Genomic DNA, 21,105 nt, shown 5'->3' on the forward strand with positions numbered 1-21,105 from the left:
TGAAATTCTTAAGGGTAGTTATTCTTTGGTGTCTGTACTATCTGAAAATATTAAACTTTTTCGCGAGAAAAAACGCGCGCCCTCTTAAATTGAAGAATATTAACCATAACCCCCACATTTGTCAACGCTCTGCGCTCGCCGCGAAAGGTAACAAAAAAAATTCCCAGTTAACAAAACTTTGGCCGCGTGTAACTCTGCCATCTTAAAAGCCAGCGACTTACTTTTTTCACACAAAGATAGATCACAGGCTGAACTTTCCAACAAAAGAAAAATCAAAAAAAAATTTGCATTAATTTTCGAATATGAATATGATATGTTTGCTATGTCATAACGATAAGTAAACATCGATTCCCGCTGAAATTCTTAAGGGTAGTTATTCTTTGGTGTCTGTACTATCTGAAAATATTAAACTTTTTCGCGAGAAAAAACGCGCGCCCTCTTAAATTTGAAGAATATTAACCATAACCCCCATATCCTCTGCAAGCTCTGCCGTGCCGGTTGTTATCTATGTTTTTCTTTTGGATGCTTTGCATCTTTTTGCCAAGTATTGAGAGGAAAAACTATTTTAATGAGACCTGCAGACAGGGTGTACACACTGTTTCGACCAGGTCTCATCAGTGCAGCTGTTGCCTGTGGCACTGCAATAGGTTTTGCACAAGCAGGAACACAGATTTTGCTCACTTGTTATAAACATAATTTGACATGAAAAATGTGTGTTTGTTAAAATTGTACTTTCGGATTTACAAACTATTTTCCATACAGAAATACTTCAAAATTAGTGAAATGTAAACATTAGAAATATTTAGGACTGATTTTTCTTTTGAAAGAATTTCTTGGGTCGTGTTTTCCCAATTAAAAAAAACAGAATTTTGTCTCTTTTCACTTCTATGTTTCTGAATCCTGCACGTATTTTGTGTTGACAATAGGGGTCTAGTGCGGAATCGTACCGTACCTATGTTCCAGAAACCGGGGAAACCCCAAATTACGTCACAATAAAGGTGGGGTCAAGTTATGACGTCACACCTAAAATTACGTCACTGTGACGTCACTGGCCGAAGATACGCACCGACGAAGATTCTCGCCTACACGTACATACGCAGTTCTCCTAGACCTATAGGCATCGGAAAGGCGACGAAAGGCACAACAGCAACAAAGAAATACGCGTTTACGCTTCATTGATTATTCAATAAAATAAAAATTTTACAAGCTTGAAATTGCCTACTATCAACCACAAGGGTGTCCAAAAGCAATATAAGAAAAAAATGAAGCTAAGCATAGCGTTTATTGGCGCCGTTGGCGGTAAATATGTCACAAAGTGAACAATTGTACGTCGCCCTGAAGGAGATGTCGCACAGACTTAATTTTTTGCACAGACAACCACAAGTGTCACCAAACCACCATACTTGAAAATCTAGGCGATAACGAAATATTAACCATATTTAAATCGACGACAAACTTTTGTTTGTGACGTAACACCTACATTTTACGTCAGTTTCAATTGGTTGTCACATGTTATGAAGAAGAGTACCAATTTTATAATCGAGCTCATTCACAATCAAATCCGACAAGTTTTTCTTTTGAAAATAAACAAAACGTTAACCCATGTTAATGCGCTTCAGCGCCGCGGTCGGTAAACAACTATCAACATGTGCAATAGTTCGTAACCATGAAGGAGACATTGCAGAGACTTGAAATTTAGTACGAATGACAAGAAGAAACATATAACAAACATACTAAAAACACAAGTCGCTACCTCTTTACTAACCCTCTTTTAAACATCGACAAACTTTTGTTTGTGACGTAACAACGTTGATGATAGATGGATTAGATAAAAATTGTAGTCATCTTATAACACCGTCTCTTCTGTGCAATCGTACCCATTTATTTATTAATCGGACCAGTACTTTAGCTTGTACACCTCGAAACATACACATATCTCTACGCACTCTGGCGCCGTTGGCGGCAAGAGGGGGTACCAAGTGCGGAATCGTACGTAACCATGAAGGAGACGTCGCAGAGACTTTAAATTTGATACAAATTATAAGAAGAGACATATAACAAACATACTAAAAACGCAAGTCGCTACCTCTCTACTAACCCTATTTTAAACATCGATAAACTTTTGTTTGTGCATAATAACGTTGATGATAAATTTATTCGATTAAAATTACAATCATCTTGTAACACCGTCCCTCCTGTACAATCGTACCAAAATTTACAATAATCTTCATTTTTTTCTTATATTGCTTTTGGACACCCTTGTGGTTGATCGTAGGCAATTTCAAGCTTGTAAAATTTTTATTTTATTGAATAATCAATGAAGCGCAAACACGTATTTCTTCGTTGCTGTTTTGCCTTTCGTCGGCTTTCCGATGCCTATAGGAGAACTGCGTATGTATGTACGTGCCAGATTGGAAAATATGTCAGAATTTTCAAAATCGGTCAAAAATCCGCGCAATTTTCGTGATTTTACTAGCAATCCGCGCAAAAATTATTAATCCGCGCACAAATCGCTCCAAGTCTTGCAACACTGATGACTTTTCCCCAAGACCCCAACTGTTCTGTGCCAATGTTCGGTTTGAAGGCTCTTTGGATATGCTTCACTGACCTGAGCGTTGATTTTTTTCTCAACTTCTCTCGAAAATCACGAACAACGAAAAAAGGACAAGGTCGAGCGGGGTGAATGCAGTATTTGCCATCTGTATTTTACAATGGCGAAATTACGCACATTCGTCAAATTTGGAAATCCATTTGATCTTTTTTTGGAAAAACATGCGTTTTTGAATTCTTGGGCCGAGTTTTCTGCGCGCATATATAGGAGGTTACAGTCAACCTTACTTAATGTAGTTTGGGGATTAGCCTATGTTTCAAACTCACTTTGCCGTAATGTTTGATCACATTAAGACGGAAGATTGCGACCCAAGATAAGAGCCATTTTCTAAAATTGATGTTTCTACAACTCGGTTTCTTGAGTTTTCCTTCTTTTCTAAAACGTTCACCAAAGTTTCTTTCGATGATGGAAGATCGTTTAATGCTGCCTTATTTAACGAAAGAAAGTTTATCCGCGCCATATAGGTACATCGACCCCGAGCTATACGCGAAAATTGGTCAGGAATTTTGCTTGGTTTTTCATATTATGTATGCAAAAACAGGCACTGAAGCAGTTGCCGAGTCATTCTACGAGTAATGGAAAAACAAGAAACGGATGGGCAACAAAGTTTTGAAGTTCTCAAAAACGGCACAATCGTTGATTGGTCTATGCCCCATGCAATCCAGTGTGACGAGGCGTTATACGAGAAGGCCAAACTCTATGTTAAAGGCAGCAAGAAACATGGGATATGGCACTCATCGCCGTATCGAAAGATCGTCGCAGTAAACATAGGCATGGCGCTGCTTCTAAAGTGGTTACAAGACAAAAAAATTAGGAACCAAAGTTTCCCTTTCTTGCATAAATTTTCGTGATGGCAACTGGCAAGTTACAAATCAAGCGTAAATAAAGTTAAAACGTTTTGAAACACTTGTTTTTGCTTCACAGTTGTTTGTGGCAAATGGTTTTGTTAGGTTAAATGCGTTGTAGCTCCGTGCCAGAAAGAAGAACACCAATTAAACATTAATAAGTTCCTGGAGAAAAAAAGTTGTAACCACGGGATTCCAACTCCCAACCCTCCAGACTAGCTTTCGCCACCCGTGGCAACTACGCCAAGCCATTGTACCTGACAGCCGCTTAAAAAGCGGATATAATCATCTGTGAAAAGTGCAATTTTATTCAAGTAAACGGTAATAACATTAAAGTATTATGAATCGGTTCTTAAAAATACATTATTCCAGTGTTTTTTGTCAAAGGGAAAATAGGCTTGTTACTAAAGGCACAGTGTACTAAACAACAAAAAAATCTACTACAATCCGCGCAAAAAAATCGCTATTCCGCGCACAATCCGCGCAATCACCACCGACAGAAAAAAATCCTCCGCGCAGTTTGCAAACTTTCCAATCTGGTGTACGTGTAGGCGAGAATCTTCGTCGGTGCGTATCTTCTGCCAGTGACGTCACAGTGACGTAATTTTTGGTGTGACGTCATAACTTGACCCCACCTTTATGCACTAGACCCGCAGTTTGAAAGCAATTTGTGGCAGTCTGCAAACAATCAAAGGTCTTGTAACTAGATTATCCCAAACTTCCTTATTTAGTTTTGCTTTACTCAGGGCTCGCACAGTTTTGGAAAATGAAGAATAAAAGCAATTTTAGTTTGTGTTGCCGGTGAAAAATTGAATGATGGCGTTTGCTTCATCTGTTGTTGACCCACAAGGACTAGATATTGTAAGTATAACACAGCTGTATGCATTGAATGTTGTATAATAAACTGTTGTATTTTTGGCTGAAAATTTTTTGTATTATTTATCTTTAAAAGTCGTTTTTTTTTAGTTGAGAGAGTTCAAAGCTGAAAATATCTTTTGTGACATCCAGCGGGGTGTAATCGGTCAAGGTAGCTATGGTCGAGTTTTCCTTGGAAAACATGAAAAAGTTGGATTTCTTGCTGTCAAGTGCTTGAAAGCCACTGGTGGAGAACGTGAACAACGTCTGTTTGAAAAAACGTAAGATTGGGGTTATTGACGAATATTTGTAGCAGTTAGATCAACATAATATTTTTTTTTTTTTTTTTGTAGATTCAGACGTGAATACCAAAACTTACTGCAATCTCGCCATGACAACATATCAACTGTTCATGGATACACCAAGTGGCCAGGAGCAATTGGGATTGTAATGCAATTCTATGGCGGTGGAAGTTTAAGAATTCTAATTCTGGATGAAGATATTGAACTGGGTCCTGGTTTGATTCTTCGCATGGCAACCGAAATAACATCAGGTGTTGCCTACATTCACAACTGTGGAATCAACAAGCGATTGGTTCACTTAGATTTAAAGCCAGAAAATGTTTTCATGACACCTGACTTGCATTGCGTAATTGGTGACTTTGGATGTGCCCGGTTGGTCCAACTGACGTCAGGATCAACAACTCAACTCCCCGGTCAATCAAAATCACAGGGGTTGACACTTTACTATGCAGCACCAGAAAGACTTCTTCAAGACGCAAGACCTAAAAAAGAACAGGATGCCTACAGCTGTGGTATCATGTATTTTGAGATGCTAAGTCGTGAACAACCATATCAGTCAGAACAAGGATTCTGGAACAAAATTAGGCAGGGTCTACGACCTGACTGTGAAGCAATACAAAGCCTAAGGGAGCAAAGCAATGCAAACAACAGAGAAATAGTTGATGTGATGGAAAGAGCAATGATCAGATGTTGGGATCAAGATCCAAATCAACGACCAGACATGGTTGACATTCGTGATGAATTCCAACAACTTCTTTCCAAACAAGATCCCACAGTAATTCTGCAGCAAGTATTGAATGCTGCAAGGAACATGCATATCGAGGATCCAACAGCAACCCACAATCCAACTGTCCCACTCAGCCAGTTTTCTACACACACAGGGAAGTTTCATGGTACAATTTGCATGATTTGATTTTTTTAAGACATTTTTTGTGGATTGGTGCAACTTTTTTGTTATGTAAATTTGCAATTTTTCTGTAAAATGATATTTTTGCAGATGTTGGTCCAGTAATTGATCCACTATTTGGGGAAAACATTCAACCAAGAGATCGGACACAACAACCTTTACAAAGACAAGGCAATTATTATTATTTGTTCTGTCAGTGGTATCTGATCCACGAGTTTCTGCAATAGTTAGCTTCTTTTCCTTCTTCATATGCTTGTTGGAATTAGCAACTGATTTTCATTGTCTTGAAAACCATAACAGAAATGATCAGTATATGGCAAAGTATTAAGCTTGACACAAAACTAAAAATGTTCCCGCCCTTATGTTTGGCCTTTTTTGTCGTTGTTCCAAAGTGTTGAATTAAATCTAGTGCAACCATGCCAGCAAACGAAAACCTTGGATTGTGAGTTTTGTGAAATTTCTGACAAAAACACTTTACCGAAAAACATTGATGTAAATTAAACATAATTCATTTTTCCATACATTTGATTTATTGGATTATTGTGTCTCAAGATACAAGTGGACAATCTGCAAGTCATGCCGAACTCCAAAACCCACCCAGTGAAAGAAATCTTCCAATTGATGATGACTTGCCCAATCGATCACCAGGAAGGAGTGGAAGAGGTAGTAACAGCAATTTGTAATCACCGTGGCAAAATTGATTGCAAAACAGTAACTAAATAATTTTTGTGAGCTGCAGACAGATAGCTAATGTTTCGACCTAAAAGATCTCATCAGTGCAGCTTGGTGTGACTCTTCTAGATGACTTTGCAGACCAAACATTTTTCTACAAAAGGATAGACCTATTTGATGCCCAACAGATAATGGTGATTGTATATACACTAAGATTCAGAGCAGCTGCACTAATGAGACCTTGTAGTTCGAAACAGTGGCCATCTGTCTGCAGCTTATACACAATTCATATTATTGGCTCCACATTGCTTATCATATAATAATATTTGTATGTTTAAAATAATAATGCTTTAATACAATGCATTTAACTGGATATATTTGTCTCCAGGTGCAAACAGAAGACCTGCAAGTCATGCTACACCCCAAAACCCACCCAGTGAAGAAAACCTTCCAGTGGATCATGACTTGCCCAACCCATCATCTGGAAGAACTGCAATAGGTGTTGGACTTGAAAGTAATCAACCACTCGAGGGCAACATACAGCAAAGTGAAAGAGAACAGGAATCACCACAAGCACAAGGCAAGTGATTGGGTACAGACTTGTGTTTTTTCTCGTACCCCCAGCCTATTTCAGTCTCAGCACAACTACATACCTACTCAAAGAAAATGCAAAATCGAACTAAGAATATTTCAACAGATTCAATTTATTTAATGCCTCATAATAAGATTGTGATGGAAGGTTGAAACCATTGTTGTCAATGCCTGTCAGATACCATTTCCTGGTTGGAGTTGACTGCATAGTAGTTTTAATTATGATTAATATGGCATAATTATACACGGCAAGGGAGTCTCTTTATTCAATATTCTGGATCACCTCCACATCAACAATGCTTATTAAACCCTTTTATCAGTTTAATCATGCACTCTTATAACTGAAGACAAATAAAATAGTGTTGCTCTTTGCCATAATCTGCATTAAAATGGGTGAAGCAAAATACGCGCCAAATAACGAGTAGAAGTTCTCACAAACTTACTCAAAACCTTCACAGACTTAATTGCATCCGCCAATCCCGGGTTGAGATAAATTTTTTATTCAGTTGTAATTTAAAACCTTTGAATGCTTTTATCATTGACTAGAAGGTTACAACATTAAATTAGAGGGTTTAAAAATGTCATTTAGAAATCAGGATTAAATGTCTATCTACAAACTTTAAATACAGCAAACAGAAGATCTACAAGTCATGCTACACCTGAAGTCCCAACCAGTGGTAGAAATCATCCAGTACATCTTGACTTGCCCAACCCATCAAGGAGAAGTAAAAAGGGTAATTTGCATTTTTCAATTGTGTGGCATTGTGAACATTGAGCGTAGCAGCGTGACAGATTCAATACCAACTTCTGAAATAATTTACTACAAAATGTTAGTTTGGTGTTTGTTTAAGAGAGCTCCATATCCTTTTTTGCAGTTACTTCTCAAAGTCTTATGAAATGATTTTCTGAAGTACATTTCCTGAATACACTACAGAAAGCATGATTGGACTTATATTCACCTAATTATAGTGATTTAGTTTTGATCTTTCCTACAAGCTATCGTGTACAGAAATGAGCCCAATATTGCATGTCATCAGCTGTCTAAATCAATACAGCAAGCATAAAATGATCACAGGCTGAGTGGTTGATATGAATTGTTTTTAATATCAGATTACAAGATATATCGAGCATATTTCTTTGCATGTTAGCTTGCTTGCAAAGACCACAGAAAGTTTCAAAAGCATTTATCAACTGAAATTTCTGTAAATAATGTACCTATAAATTTCTTTTTCACACCAGAAACACTGAGACCTGTTACCAACCCTCTGTCACCACCTAGTGACAGAAACCTGGAAGTAGATCATTCCACACCCCACTCATCACATCAACAACCAGGTAAAATACAACAGGTGATAACAAGGTATTTATTTGTAAAAAAATGGAATAGAAACTGGTACCCAGAATGTCAAATTCAAAAATGTTCTTTTGTTCATGTCGAAGCAAATATCAAGTTATAAGGTTCAAGTGATGTCACAAATCCAAAACTACCAGTTGGTAAGAACTTTTTTAAAATGGTTTAAACTACTTACATTTGTAAACATTCCTGAAGTTTGTGAACACAGAAGTGTGAAGTTCTACTTCTTCATGTTTTGTATTTCTGTATTGTATCGAGGTTATTGGATGAATTTAATAATTAATTGTGTTTGTTATCTATTACATTTCAACACTTGTTGATATACAGTGATGGTTCATTTACTTATAACCACATTGTAGCTGGTGCTTGATAGCTAACAAATAAACACTATCAAGCACCCGCCACAATTAAATGGTGGCATCCGCCACAACATGAACATAATTGAAAGTAACACAGATTTTATGCTTATTATATGTACTTTTGTTGAGAAAGAACTGTATTTCCTCACATATGGATATGTATGTGAATGTATTGACAGGTGAAAGAAGTAACTCTGAATCTCCAAGTGAAGCAAGATCTCAAAGCTCAACAAGTGAAAAAAATCCTCCAAGAAACCATTCACTGTCCCACTCATCACACCAAGAACCAAGCAGAAGAAACAGGGGTAACATATTAAAAATATCTTGCTTTCTGTTTTGGTGAAAAGTTAAATGTATCAAAATTCTGTAACTTCCAGGCTAGCCTCTTAGCATATGATCTGCCAGTTCTTTTTTTGTTTTTGAAGGTTATTAGTATTTGTATTTAAAGCTTCTGTGGTCAGCAGTGCACTCAGTATTTCTTTTAAAGTAAGTTTGAGGAATTAATACTCTTTTGGGGCCTCAACTAAGGCAGTCTTTTTTACTAAGATTGAAATTCATATTATTTAAACTTGTTATAGATTCATCAGGATTTCTTGTTATTGGTGGTCAGAATTCAGAAAGAGATTGTGTGAAATGGAATGTTACCACAAAACAACATCAACATTTACCGGTTAGTTGCATTCGAGATTTTGCCATGCGAATTGGTTGTTACCATCAGTTTCCTAGGGCATGGTTAACAAATAGTCAAACTCTGCATGTTTTGTAATGTATAAAACATTGAACGCAAGTATGGCAAATCACAAATAGAAAAACAACAAATAGAAGCATGAGACATCATCGTACTCTGCACTATAACCATAACATTGAGCTGTGCAGTCCTAGTCTGTTTTCGTGGTGTAGCTCATGTGTTCAACCTTCCACTGTAACCAGTTAGTGATCCTGTTCCAAACTCACACTATGTCACACTCCATAGGCGACTAGTTTTCATTTTTCCGGGATGTCGTCATAATTTGTTACCGCCCCTGGCTAGGCGCCTATGTCACACTCGGTATTGTTTGATGAAAAGTGCACAAAGTATATTATCATTGATGCTTTCGATAAATGTATGGCAGCTCAAACTTTCATCCTTTCATCACTTACTGATTATAAACAAAAGCTTTACACTGTTTTCATGTTATTGCTTATTTTTTTTATTGCCATTTTTGAAAAAAATAAATTCACCTAATCAGAAACAATTATTGAATAGCATGCCACACAACAAGTTTAGTATAACAGGTCAATAAATCTGTAAAAATGGTGTCATGGCACCTTCAAGTTCTGCACTCGGGAACCAAAAAGATTGTTGCATCACAAACAGCAACAAGCTCAATTATGCAAACATATACAAGTTGCTTGCAGTCATAAACAGGTCCCAGCATAAAACCACTGTCAAATTACATTTTAGTCCCAATAAAAATATTGATGTGGATGAACGCATGAGGTGTGAAATGCATACAAGGTTTCACAATTTTATTTGTAGACACTGAACACACCAAGAAAAGGCTCAACTTCAACCAAAGTTGGAAACATAGTTTATGTAATGGGGGGAGACGGTCCAACAAAAAGTTGTGAGATGATGAATTTGGAGAGAAGTGATCGCTGGATGAAATTTGCTGATTTTTGTGAAGGTCGAGAGGCTGCTGCATCTGATGTTGTCGGAGGTCAGTTGCTATTATTGTAATTTTACCTTCAAAATTTAAATACCTTCAGAACACAGCAGTAAATATAACACATTATTAATAAGGTTGTACAACATTAATTGGCGACTACATACCCCTTAGAACTAGAAGATTTTGGTTTGATTGGCAGAGGTTGTCATCAGGACTTTCTAAAGTCTTTTTGGTCAGCCACCCCATCTTTTGCAGACATGCCTGTTCATAACTGTCAGAGTTATATTTAATCAACAGAATAAAATCTGTGCATTTTTTCATGTGGGTGATGCTTTGTTATGCTACAGAAATATTTGTTAATGACAATAGCAAAAGTTGCATAAGAACCAAGTTTTATTGCTACCCAATCTATTTTATTGACAATTCATGTTGTAGAGAAACTTTACTTTTCCGGTGGTCGTGGTGGAGATCGCAAACCATTTTCATCCTACTTGATATATAACATAGAAGAAGACAGATGGATAATTGGTGCCAACATGTTACAACCAAGATATGCACATGGAATGTGTTCAATTGACAGTAAGAATATGTTTTAAATCTCTCAAAACTTATGAAGGCTTTCCCTTTTCTTGACAATGCAGGGCAACAATGTAAAATTCGCTTTAAACTTCAGACTCCCTACAATACTCTCTTCTTACCATGGACTCGCAAAACTGTCTTTTTAGTGATGACGTCATATGCACGAGTTTTCATTTCGTTTCGTGTAAAATGAGCAAAAAAATCTTTTTTTGATGGAATTAAACCCACGTTTAAAATAACTATCTGCGTGCTTACTGAGTTCGTGAATATCAACCTTCATATTATTTAGTTTTTATTTACATCTTGATATAAAACTGTCCGTTGTTTGTACGCTAAACGCAGTGCTTACCTCAATGATTGTTACGTAACATTACCACATAATCGTAATATGACGTCACAATAAATACTAACACAAGCGATTTGGAATTTTCTTCAGATGTTTTGTTTTCTGTGGGCGGAGTTGATGGTGGCTTACAACCCTTACAATCATGTGAATTCCACGATGTTCGTGTTGGAACCTCCACAAGAATCGCTTCTCTCAATAAAGCAAGATGTCGTTTAGCATGTGAAGAAATTAAAGGGAAGATCTATGCAATTGGTTAGTTATCAGAAGCTAAATATTAACTAAAACTAGTAGTTTTTTTATTTTAAAACTGTTTCTTATTTCCTGGATTCTATCTATTAATGTGAGGTAACTTTACTTAATCCACAATTGATGTAATTAAAGTTACATGAACAAATATTTCACTCAAATACAAACAGAAGCCAAGAAAACCCTGGACAAAGTTTTACTTTAAATCTGACAGGAGGTTATGATGGTGGTCGTGACTTCCTGCAAACAGTTGAAGAATACGAACCTAGAGTCAACAAATGGAAATATGTTTCTCCTCTCCTACAATCTCGTTGCTATCACTCTGCTTGTGTTATTGATGGGAGGATTTATGTTGTGGGTGGATTGGGGTGAGGTTTACTTTTGAATTTTGTACTAGTGATTGTGACGTCACTATAGCGTTTGTTACTCATAATTGAAGGTGCTTATTGACTGGGATAATATATGTAAGTGTGGGATTTGCGCACAACCAAATAACCTTGCTAATATTATCAAATAAATGTAGTTTTTCCATCGCAATATCAGTAATAAAAATATACAGGATATGTGTGTTGTTGTCAGTTAAGTGAGTAAGAATTTGCTGCTGTTTGAAATTACTCACATTTATTTTGATTTTATTTAGGAGTTCCGTCGATCCCCTGAAATCAGTTGAAGTTTACGATCCAACCTCAGATGTCTGGACACATGCTTTTGATCTTGACAAACCAGTTTATGGCGTGACTGTTGTTGCTGTTTAAGATGTGTTTGTTTGTTCTGAAATTTTACATGTGGGTTGTAATGTAGGTCATGTGGTCGTGGGTTTTTTTCGCAATATGTTGTTGCAACTTTTTTCACTTTTATGTACAAACATGTAACACTTCCACTGAAATATATGTAGAGTAAGTGGGATTATTTGTTGTTGAAAATGTAATTAATTGTCTTGCCTTTGAACAAAATTAATGTAATTGTTCCGTTGTGACAACTTGCTACAAAATTAACCCGGGATCTAATTTTCGTTGGCCGCCAATTGTAATCTGGACAGCGACACAGAAGTTTGTGAATATATTTTTGTTCTGTATGTAAACGCATTGTTTTTTATTACAAAGGACTATTTTAAAGCGGTTGATGTTTTATTCAGCAAGTTGTGCGGTATAGGAAGAGCGAGCAACACAAAACACACGTTTAATAAAGCGGATACCACGGCATAAGAAAAAAGCAATGCACGCTTCGATGCACAAACGAACAGTGCGGTCCCCACAATTCACCATTAAACCTATTTTTTGGTTGTCCATCTTAACAAATCCGTATATATGTAAAATCAACATTTTTACAGTAACACTTGCCCGCTGGATTAAATAACTCCTGTGATCCCCGTCAAAATATTGTTGTCCAAACAGGTGTAGGCGAAAAATACAATATTTTTTTGTGGAACAGGTGTTATGGCAGATTTTCAGTAGCATTCCTCTGCAAGCTCTGCCATTCCGATTGTTATCTGTGTTTTTGTTTCACATTTTTTCCGTTTTCGGATATACTTCAATTCACTTGTAACATGAATTCACTAATATTTGCAAGAATGGCGGCCAATGCGCCACAAGCTCTTCTGCAAGAACAATATACCGAAGATGGGGGGATTCCAAGTGTTTATCGAATGGAGAAGGAGGTTCATGGTCAAACCAGGTCTACGAGATTGCTTAGGTTGGCATAGGTCAGTACTCTCATCCGTTCAATCTCTTTCGGTTCAACGTAGGTCAGTTCTCGTCAATTCGGTTCAATGCAGTCAATTATTAGTTTTGCGAAATCCGACACGACGAGAAAAACAAAATTATGATTATGTTCGTCTGTAGAGAAAATTGAGTAAGGGCTAAAATTACTTTCTTTGTAATTTTCTTTTCCCCACTTGGACACCCATGTTTTCTTGAAAACAAAACGATTCAAAATAACTTCGTTTAAATAATGTGATTAATGAATAAAAACTGGATTAATTTAAAACCAAAGGCTGGCAGGCTGTCGATCGCTCACCGTATCGATATAATTATATATTAAATTGCACAAAGCAATCCGTGGACAGCTTTATTCGTTTAAATGAATGATTTAAAAATAAAATCGTGACGTAACGACATTGGCAGTGAGACTACGACATTTCGGAAGAGGGGGGACACTTCAACCCGGGCTATTCCAACACTGGAGAGGTTGGAGAAGATTTTAGGTACCGGCGCATACAACACCAGAAAAGACGCAGTCAAAAAAGTGCGTTGATGCTGCCTTCGCCCGGAGGCACGGGACCATTGCTCTGCAGAATGGTGGTTGGTGCGCTAGAAGCAAGACGCGTTGTACAAGAAGTACGGATCCTCCAGCAGATATCTCCACGGAAGGGGGGACCATGGGCCAATGACGTCTACGGTCTTCAATACATATATGTCAAGTAAGAACTTGTGTTTCACGGTTCCTGTGAACTACTAATTTTGAGTACACGCATTGTGGCTTGCGTGAATTAGCGCAGTAAGCCAGCTAGGCTGTAATGCCTGGGCTGCGAAGTCTGTATACCTAGTGGTTGTGTGAATTAAGTTATATCGCAGAAGTGGAATAAATAACAAAAATCCTGAAAAAGCTTGAATGAAATCTTGTTTAGTCTTACGTAGCCAAACTTTCCAATTTAAGAAAACTTACATTTTCTACTTTTAGAAACTACATTTAATAAAAGTGACGACAATGGAGAATCTGAAAGTCATCTCGAATGAAATGCAAGATATTCATGTAATTCGCTCGTTTATCCTCGTATATATCCATTGTTTAACACTTTTCATTTGTTTATTTAGCCAACATACACAGCATTGGGAATGGGGAATGTTATGCGATTTCAATACATGGTTCATAAATATAATTTGAGGGTTTTAACAAAGGGAAGTTAGGTAACATTTCTATGGTAGATTTGATTTTGGAAAGTGCACTTGATAAAACAACAGAGCAATCACGTGACAAAGAAAGTTACAAACATGGGCTTACAAAATTAATTTTACCTCCAAAATATTTTCAGGTAAACAATCGTTTACAGATGAAATATTTCCCTAGCAATCGTTCGCGAAGCGTCCATTGACCTAGCGGCGAACTTTTTCCTTACATTTAACGATTCTTGATCGGAAATCTATTATCGGCAAGCGATTTAACGACCATTGGCAGTTAACCACTTTGTTTAAGTGTCGAGAAAACGACGCAATTGTCAGTTTAAGAGTGAATTGTTCTTTTCTAGTAAAATGTCTTTCTGGTTGGCGTTCGAAGGCGTCGCTAGGCAACCTAAAGCAATCCCAGTACAGTATTGCTCGTGCGAAACTATGATGGAAAGATTTAATATGTCGGGTTCGGGCATGACCTATAACTCGTTTGCTTCAGGCCGACATTGTCGACAGTATTTTCCTGCGACTGAATTCAATTAGATAAACTCCATATTCACGTTGTCAGGGTAACGGGGTCTATGGAATAACATGTGATGACGTCGCCGACCGAATCTCATATTCTTGGTGCGGAAAGATAAATTTTGTGAAATTCTTTTCTCCTTCAAATTTCCTGCATATTTCTATTTCTAAATCCCGTGACTCTATTCTAAAATCTCTTTCCTCCGACTTCCATTTTAAAAACATTACCGATAAATTACTCTACTCCGAATTACTACCCTCACGAATTCACAATCCCATCTTCGAACTACAAGACGACCACGGCCTCCCTCTCTCTACCCCCAAGGAACTTCTTTCTCACACTCGGCAATTCTTCGAAACTCTATACTCTAATCAAAACCTTCCAATACCTGACCCCTCTAATTTATTCGCTAAAATTCCCCTTAAATTAATTCCGGACCAACACACTGAAACCTTATCAATCCCCATCACACAACATGAAATTAGAAAAACTCTTTCCCTCTTTCCCTCCGGCAAAACCCCAAGCTCTTAACATTTCATATTTCAATTCCTACACCCCTTCAGAATACAACCTTGGACATCTTACCCTTATCTTCAAAAAAAATGACCCCACTCTTCTAAATAATTACCGGCCAATCTCTCTTCTAAATACGGACCTTAAAATTCTTCACAAGCTTCTAAATCTCAGACTCAAACCCTTCATACCCGAAATTCTTTCTTCAAATCAATTCGCTACCCCCGGCTCTTCCACCACCGACGCGACTTCTCTCCTACGCGATCTCCACCATCACGCTTCCTCCATCAATTCGGACACTTACTTCATTTCCCTCGATTTTCATAAAGCCTTCGATTCTGTTTCATTTTCTTGGCTACTCCTCCAGTTAACTCTTAAACGCTTTCCCACTTGCTTTACTAATTACCTTTCTGCACTTCACTCTAGCACCAACTCCTGGGCCTTCATAAACGGATTTGCCACAAGGGACTTTCCCATCAGGAGAGGAGTCAGACAAGGTGACCCCCTTAGTCTGAACCTCTTCCTGATTGCCCTAGATCCGCTCCTCGTTGCCCTTCAAAATAATTCTTCTATCGACTCAACCCCAGTGCCATGCCGCAACACACCCAAGGCAATCGCTTACGCCGATGACGTCACCCTAGTGGTGGCGCATCGGCACTCCCTCACCAAAGCCCTCGGCCTCATTGATTATTTTGGTAAATTTTCTGGATTAAAACTAAACCCCACCAAAACCGAAGCGATTGCCATCCTTCGACCTCCCATCGACGACCCGACCTTGTGTAACATAAAGTGGAACCCTAAATCGATAACTCCGTTAAACACCCCGATAGGCGCACCATCAGACATTACCGCGACATGGCACAAAACAATTACCTCTTTGCAATCCCGCGCCAAATCTATCAGCAACCCGTTTCTTACCTTTGATTCTAAATGCATCCTCTCAAAAACTTTGCTTTTGCCCCAAATTTCTTACCTTGGTAAAACTTACCCTTTATCTCCCCAGCAACGAGAACGGATCGACGGCATTGTGGTAAAGTTCGTCGTCGGCCCACACAACCCAACCTTGCCAATGGACATCCTGGCAGCCCGTCGTGACCATGGCGGTTACGGCGCGGCAAACATTCCCCTCTACCTATCACTTCTCTCTCCTATAAAGCAATATTACAATCACCGCCTTTTAGAATCCCCAACCTCTCCACAACTTTCCTTTATAGAATACAACATTGGACTTCCCCTTAGCAAACTTTTTGACCTACGTTCTAGAAACTTTCTTCCACACGCTTCAACACCTTCTCCGCACTATCTTCATATTCTCAATCTTCTCAAATCTTTCAAACTCACCGAAACTGAGCTCATGACCAAAAAACTCAAACCCCTCTATATCCGGATCATCGACGAAACCAACACACCACATCCCTTTAACGACTGGCACCAAATTCACCACCCAATCTTTCCAAACTATCTCAAAACCTTTAATTTTCGGCTAACACATAAAATTCTTCCGTTAAACTGTCAAAAATCATACCTTCCTTTGGATCAACAACCCCACTGCTACCTGTGCAAATTCCCCTTTGAAACTTTTACTCACCTATTCCACAACTGTCCTTCCTTTCAACCTCTGCTCACCTTAATTCGCGGCATCTTTCGAACTTTATCTGACCTACACACCTGTCCTTTCGACACCCCTTTACACATCACATTTCCGAAACTTCACAACACAACACCCTACACAAAAACATTAGGAGCACTGTTAAACACCGCACTAACACACACTATCTGGAAAACACGCAACAGAATTAAACACGACACACGCCCCATCAACGACATACCCCGCCACCTAGTAACATCCTGCAAATCCTCCTTTCGCTTAAGACTCACTGTCCAGCGAAATAGGGACAACCCCTTTCTCGAGGAAATCCTGGCCGATGTCGTAAACACGCTTAACATCACGCATACCGACACCCCATAAAAGCGCCCACTCGCGGAACATAAATTCTTAAACTTGGCCACGCGATTTAGCGTTTTTTCCTCCGTACATTATCGCCCACTCGTGGACTAGAAAACATCTAAAATTCACCACTAGATGACGCTTCCTACTTTGGTAAGCGCGCGCCATTGTGCCTTTATTTTTGTACTCGCACTCGTTATTCCACGCTCGTCAGTTGATTACGCCGCGAGTGGTCATAAACCCCATCACAAACTAAGCACTAGGGGTCGATACGGATTCCCGTAAGCCCTTTCTTTTTCTTTTTTGTGTTATTATCCGCGTTCACCTTTTTTCGCTCGTCATTAAATTGCGCACACACGTGGTCAGTAACACCACGCCGGACTGGCCACTGGGGGTCGGTGCAGAGTCCGATACGCCCCTTTTTCCTTTCTGTTGTCATTCGTGTCTACTATCTTCGCCCGCCATTTAGCTGCGCCAACACGTGGTCAGATACACCATGTTAAATCAACCACTAGGGGTCCATAGCTCCCCATGCGATTTTTTTTTATGTGTTTTGCGTTTTTTTCTTCTTGTGTTTTTCTCGTGTGCCTACTGGGTATTTGCGCCAACTAGTGCGATACCAGCGATGGACTGGCTGCCGCCAGGAGTCGCTGTGTATCGTCAAGCCCTTTCCATTATTTGTTGCGTTCTCTTCTTGCTTTGTTCAATTTTATGCGTGGCGATATTCGTTCACGTGGTGTGATATTCGTGGGGATTTGATGTGCCCCGAATAAAATACTATCCGGGCTATTCCAACACTGGAGAGGTTGGAGAAGGTTTTGGGTACCGACGCATACAACACCAGAAAAGACGCAATCAAGAAGTGCGTTGATGCTGCCTTCGCCCGGAGGTACGGGACCATTGCTGTGCAGAATGGTGGTTGGTGCGGTGGAAGCAGAGACGGGTTCTACAAATGGTACGGATCCCCCAAAAGATGTCGCAACGGAAAGGGGGACCATGGGCCAATGACGTCTACGGTCTTCAATACATGTATGTCAAGTAAGAACTTGTGTTTCACGGTTCTTGTGAACTACTAATTTTGAGTACACGCATTGTGGTTTGCGTGAATTAAGGCAGTAAGCCAGCTAGGCTGTAATGACTGGGCTGCGAAGTCTGTAAACCTCGTGGTTGTGTGAATTAATTTATATCGCAGAAGTGGAATAAATAACAAAAATCCTGAAAAAGCTTGAATGAAATCTTGTTTAGTCTTACGTAGCCAAACTTTCCAATTTAAGAAAACCTACATTTTCCACTTCTAGAAACTTCATTCCATAAAAGTGACGACAATGGAGAATCTGAAAGTCAACTCGAATCAAATACAAGATATTTATCTAATTCGCTCGTTTATTCTCGTATATATCGATTGTTTAACACTTTTCATTTGTTTATTTAGCCAACATACACAGCATTGGGAATGGGGAATGTTATGCGATTTCAATACATGGTACATAAATATAATTTGAGGGTTTTAACAGAGGGAAATTAGGTAACATTTCTATGGTAGATTTGATTTTGGAAAGTGCAGAGCAATCACGTGACAAAGAAAGTTACAAACATGGGTTAAGAAAATTATGTTTACCACCAAAATATTTTCAGGTAAACAATCGTTTACAGAAGAAATATTTTCCTAGCAATCGTTCGCGAAGCGTCCATTGACCTAGCGGCGAACTTTTTCCTTACATTTAACGATTGTTGATCGGAAATCTATATCGGCAAGCGATTTAACGACCATTGTCAGTTAACCACTTTGTTTAAGTGTCGACAAAACGACGCAATTGTCAGTTTAAGAGTGAGTTGTTCTTTTCTAGTAAAGGGCGTCCGGTTGGCGTTCGAAGTCGTCGCTAGGCAACCTAAAGCAATCCCAGTACAGTATTGCTCGTGCGAAACTATGATGGAAAGATTTAATATGTCGGGTTCGGGCATGACCTATAACTCGTTCGCTTCAGGCCGACATTGTCGACAGTATTTTCCTGCGACTGACTTCAATTAGATAAACTCCATATTCACGTTGTCAGGGTAACGGGGTCTATGGAATAACACGTGATGACGTCGCCGACCGAATCTCATATTCTTGGTGCGGATAGATAAATTTTGTGAAATTCTTTCCTCCTCCAATTTTCTGCATATTTCTCAACAATGTCGGTCAAAATTCAATCAACTTACTTCTTTCTTTTGCTGTGAGTGGAAATGCTATACTGGCGGCTTGTCTCTGTCGTGTTTTTGAAAGTTTATGTGCCACTTTACGACGTTAACAACAAAAACACCCTGTCCCAGTAACTGTTATATTTAATTGTTACACAACTAAGGCAAAATAGGTCGAAACAGCGGCCATCTGTCTGCAGCTCAAATGAACATTAAAATCCGTTTGTTGCACTTGTTCACTTGTTCTTCCCTATTTAATCCAAAACTATACTAAACCAGTTTAACAATATTTTCCATTCCTACTTAAGGCTTGCTGCCAAAACTCTCACGACCATAGCGCCTTCTATGACGTCACGTAACATCTCGCCTTCACGCGATTTCGTTTGAAGCGGTAAAAAAGCGAGTTTGATCAGCTGTATCTCAGTAACCAGCCGCCATGTCACGCTACTTTTTCCGCCAAAATGTTTTAAATTTATGAACATCTTTTAGTTTAATCATTAACGTTTTGATTTTTACTATCAGCATAGCTAACAAATGAACAAGTCAAACTTTGCATTTTATGTAATGAACAAAACATTGAATACAAGTATGGCAAATTATAAACAGAAAAAGAAACGTAACAAATAGAAGCATGAAGACATCAACTCTGCACTATAATCATAACATTGAGCTGTGCAGTCCTTCTCTGTTTTCGTTGTATAGGTGTTCAACTTCCAAACTAACACTATGTCACACTCATTGTTTGATAAAGAGTGCAAATTATTTTATTATCGATGCTTTCAATGCATACATAACAGCTCAAACTTTCATCCTTTCATCACTTACTGATCATAAACAAAAGCTCTACACTGTTTTCATGTTATTGCTCACTTTTTTTATTGTCATTTTTGTATTAAAAACCAATTCACCCAATCAGAATCAATTATTGAATACAATGCCATTCAACAAAACATTGACAAGTTGCTTGCAGTCATAAAAAGCTCTCAGCTTAAAAACCACTGTTAAATTATGTCTTAGTCCCAATAAAAATGCTGATGTGGATTAACACATGAGGTGTGAAATGCATACAAGGTTTCGCAATTTTATTTGCAGAAACTGAACACAGCAAGAAAATACTCAACTTCAGCCAAGGTTGGAAACACAGTTTATGTAATGGGTGGAGAAGGTCCAACAAAAAGTTGTGAAATGATAAATTTGGAGAGAAGTGAGTGCTGGAAGAAATTTGCTGATTTGTGTGAGGGTCGAGAGGATGCTGCATCTGCTGTTGTCGGAGGTCAGTTGCTATGATTGTACAAAATATTGTTGTCCAAAGAGGTGTAGGCGAAAAATGCAATCTTTTTTTTTGTGAAACAGGTGTTGGCAGATTTTCATTAGCATTCCTCTGCAAGCTCTGCCATGCCGATTGTTATCTATGTTTTTCTTTTGGATGTTTTGCATCTCTTTGCAAGTATTGAAAGGAAAAACTATTTTAATGAGAGCTGCAGACAGGGTGTACACACTGTTTCGACCAGGTCTCATCAGTGCAGCTGTTGCCTGTGGCACTGCAATAGCTTTTGCACTAGCAGGAACACATATTTTGCTTACTTATTAAAAACATAATTTGTCATGAAAAATGTGTGTTTGTTAAAATTGTACTTTCGGATTTAAAAACTATTTTCCTTCAGAAATACAAAATTAGTAAAACGTGAACATTACAAATATGTGGGACTGATTTTTCTTTTGAAAGAATTTCTTGGGTC

At 38.5% G+C, this 21,105-nt stretch overlaps 1 protein-coding gene across 2 annotated transcripts; it reads left to right on the forward strand.

The window, feature by feature from the left end:
- Positions 1 to 4,056: 4,056 nt before the first annotated feature.
- Positions 4,057 to 20,873, forward strand: LOC145909369 (uncharacterized). Of its 2 annotated transcripts, XM_082996763.1 has the most exons (16): positions 4,066 to 4,150; positions 4,203 to 4,317; positions 4,423 to 4,592; positions 4,665 to 5,506; positions 5,611 to 5,691; positions 6,073 to 6,183; positions 6,581 to 6,772; positions 7,413 to 7,517; positions 8,023 to 8,118; positions 8,676 to 8,801; positions 9,075 to 9,166; positions 10,016 to 10,196; positions 10,581 to 10,724; positions 11,161 to 11,322; positions 11,531 to 11,684; positions 11,957 to 12,425. In XM_082996763.1, the coding sequence occupies exons 2-16, from the start codon at positions 4,270 to 4,272 to the stop codon at positions 12,069 to 12,071; spliced, it is 2,619 nt and encodes an 872-aa protein (XP_082852889.1). In that variant the 5' UTR covers positions 4,066 to 4,150; positions 4,203 to 4,269; the 3' UTR covers positions 12,072 to 12,425. The 2 variants fall into 2 exon arrangements, with proteins under 2 accessions (XP_082852897.1, XP_082852889.1); XM_082996771.1 differs by lacking the exons at positions 10,016 to 10,196; positions 10,581 to 10,724; positions 11,161 to 11,322; positions 11,531 to 11,684; positions 11,957 to 12,425 and adding exons at positions 20,459 to 20,639; positions 20,720 to 20,873 and having other exon boundaries at positions 4,057 to 4,150.
- The last annotated feature ends 232 nt before the right edge of the window (positions 20,874 to 21,105 follow it).

This window comes from Ascidia mentula, chromosome 1 (assembly GCF_947561715.1).
Source record: "Ascidia mentula chromosome 1, kaAscMent1.1, whole genome shotgun sequence".
NCBI lineage: Eukaryota > Metazoa > Chordata > Ascidiacea > Phlebobranchia > Ascidiidae > Ascidia > Ascidia mentula.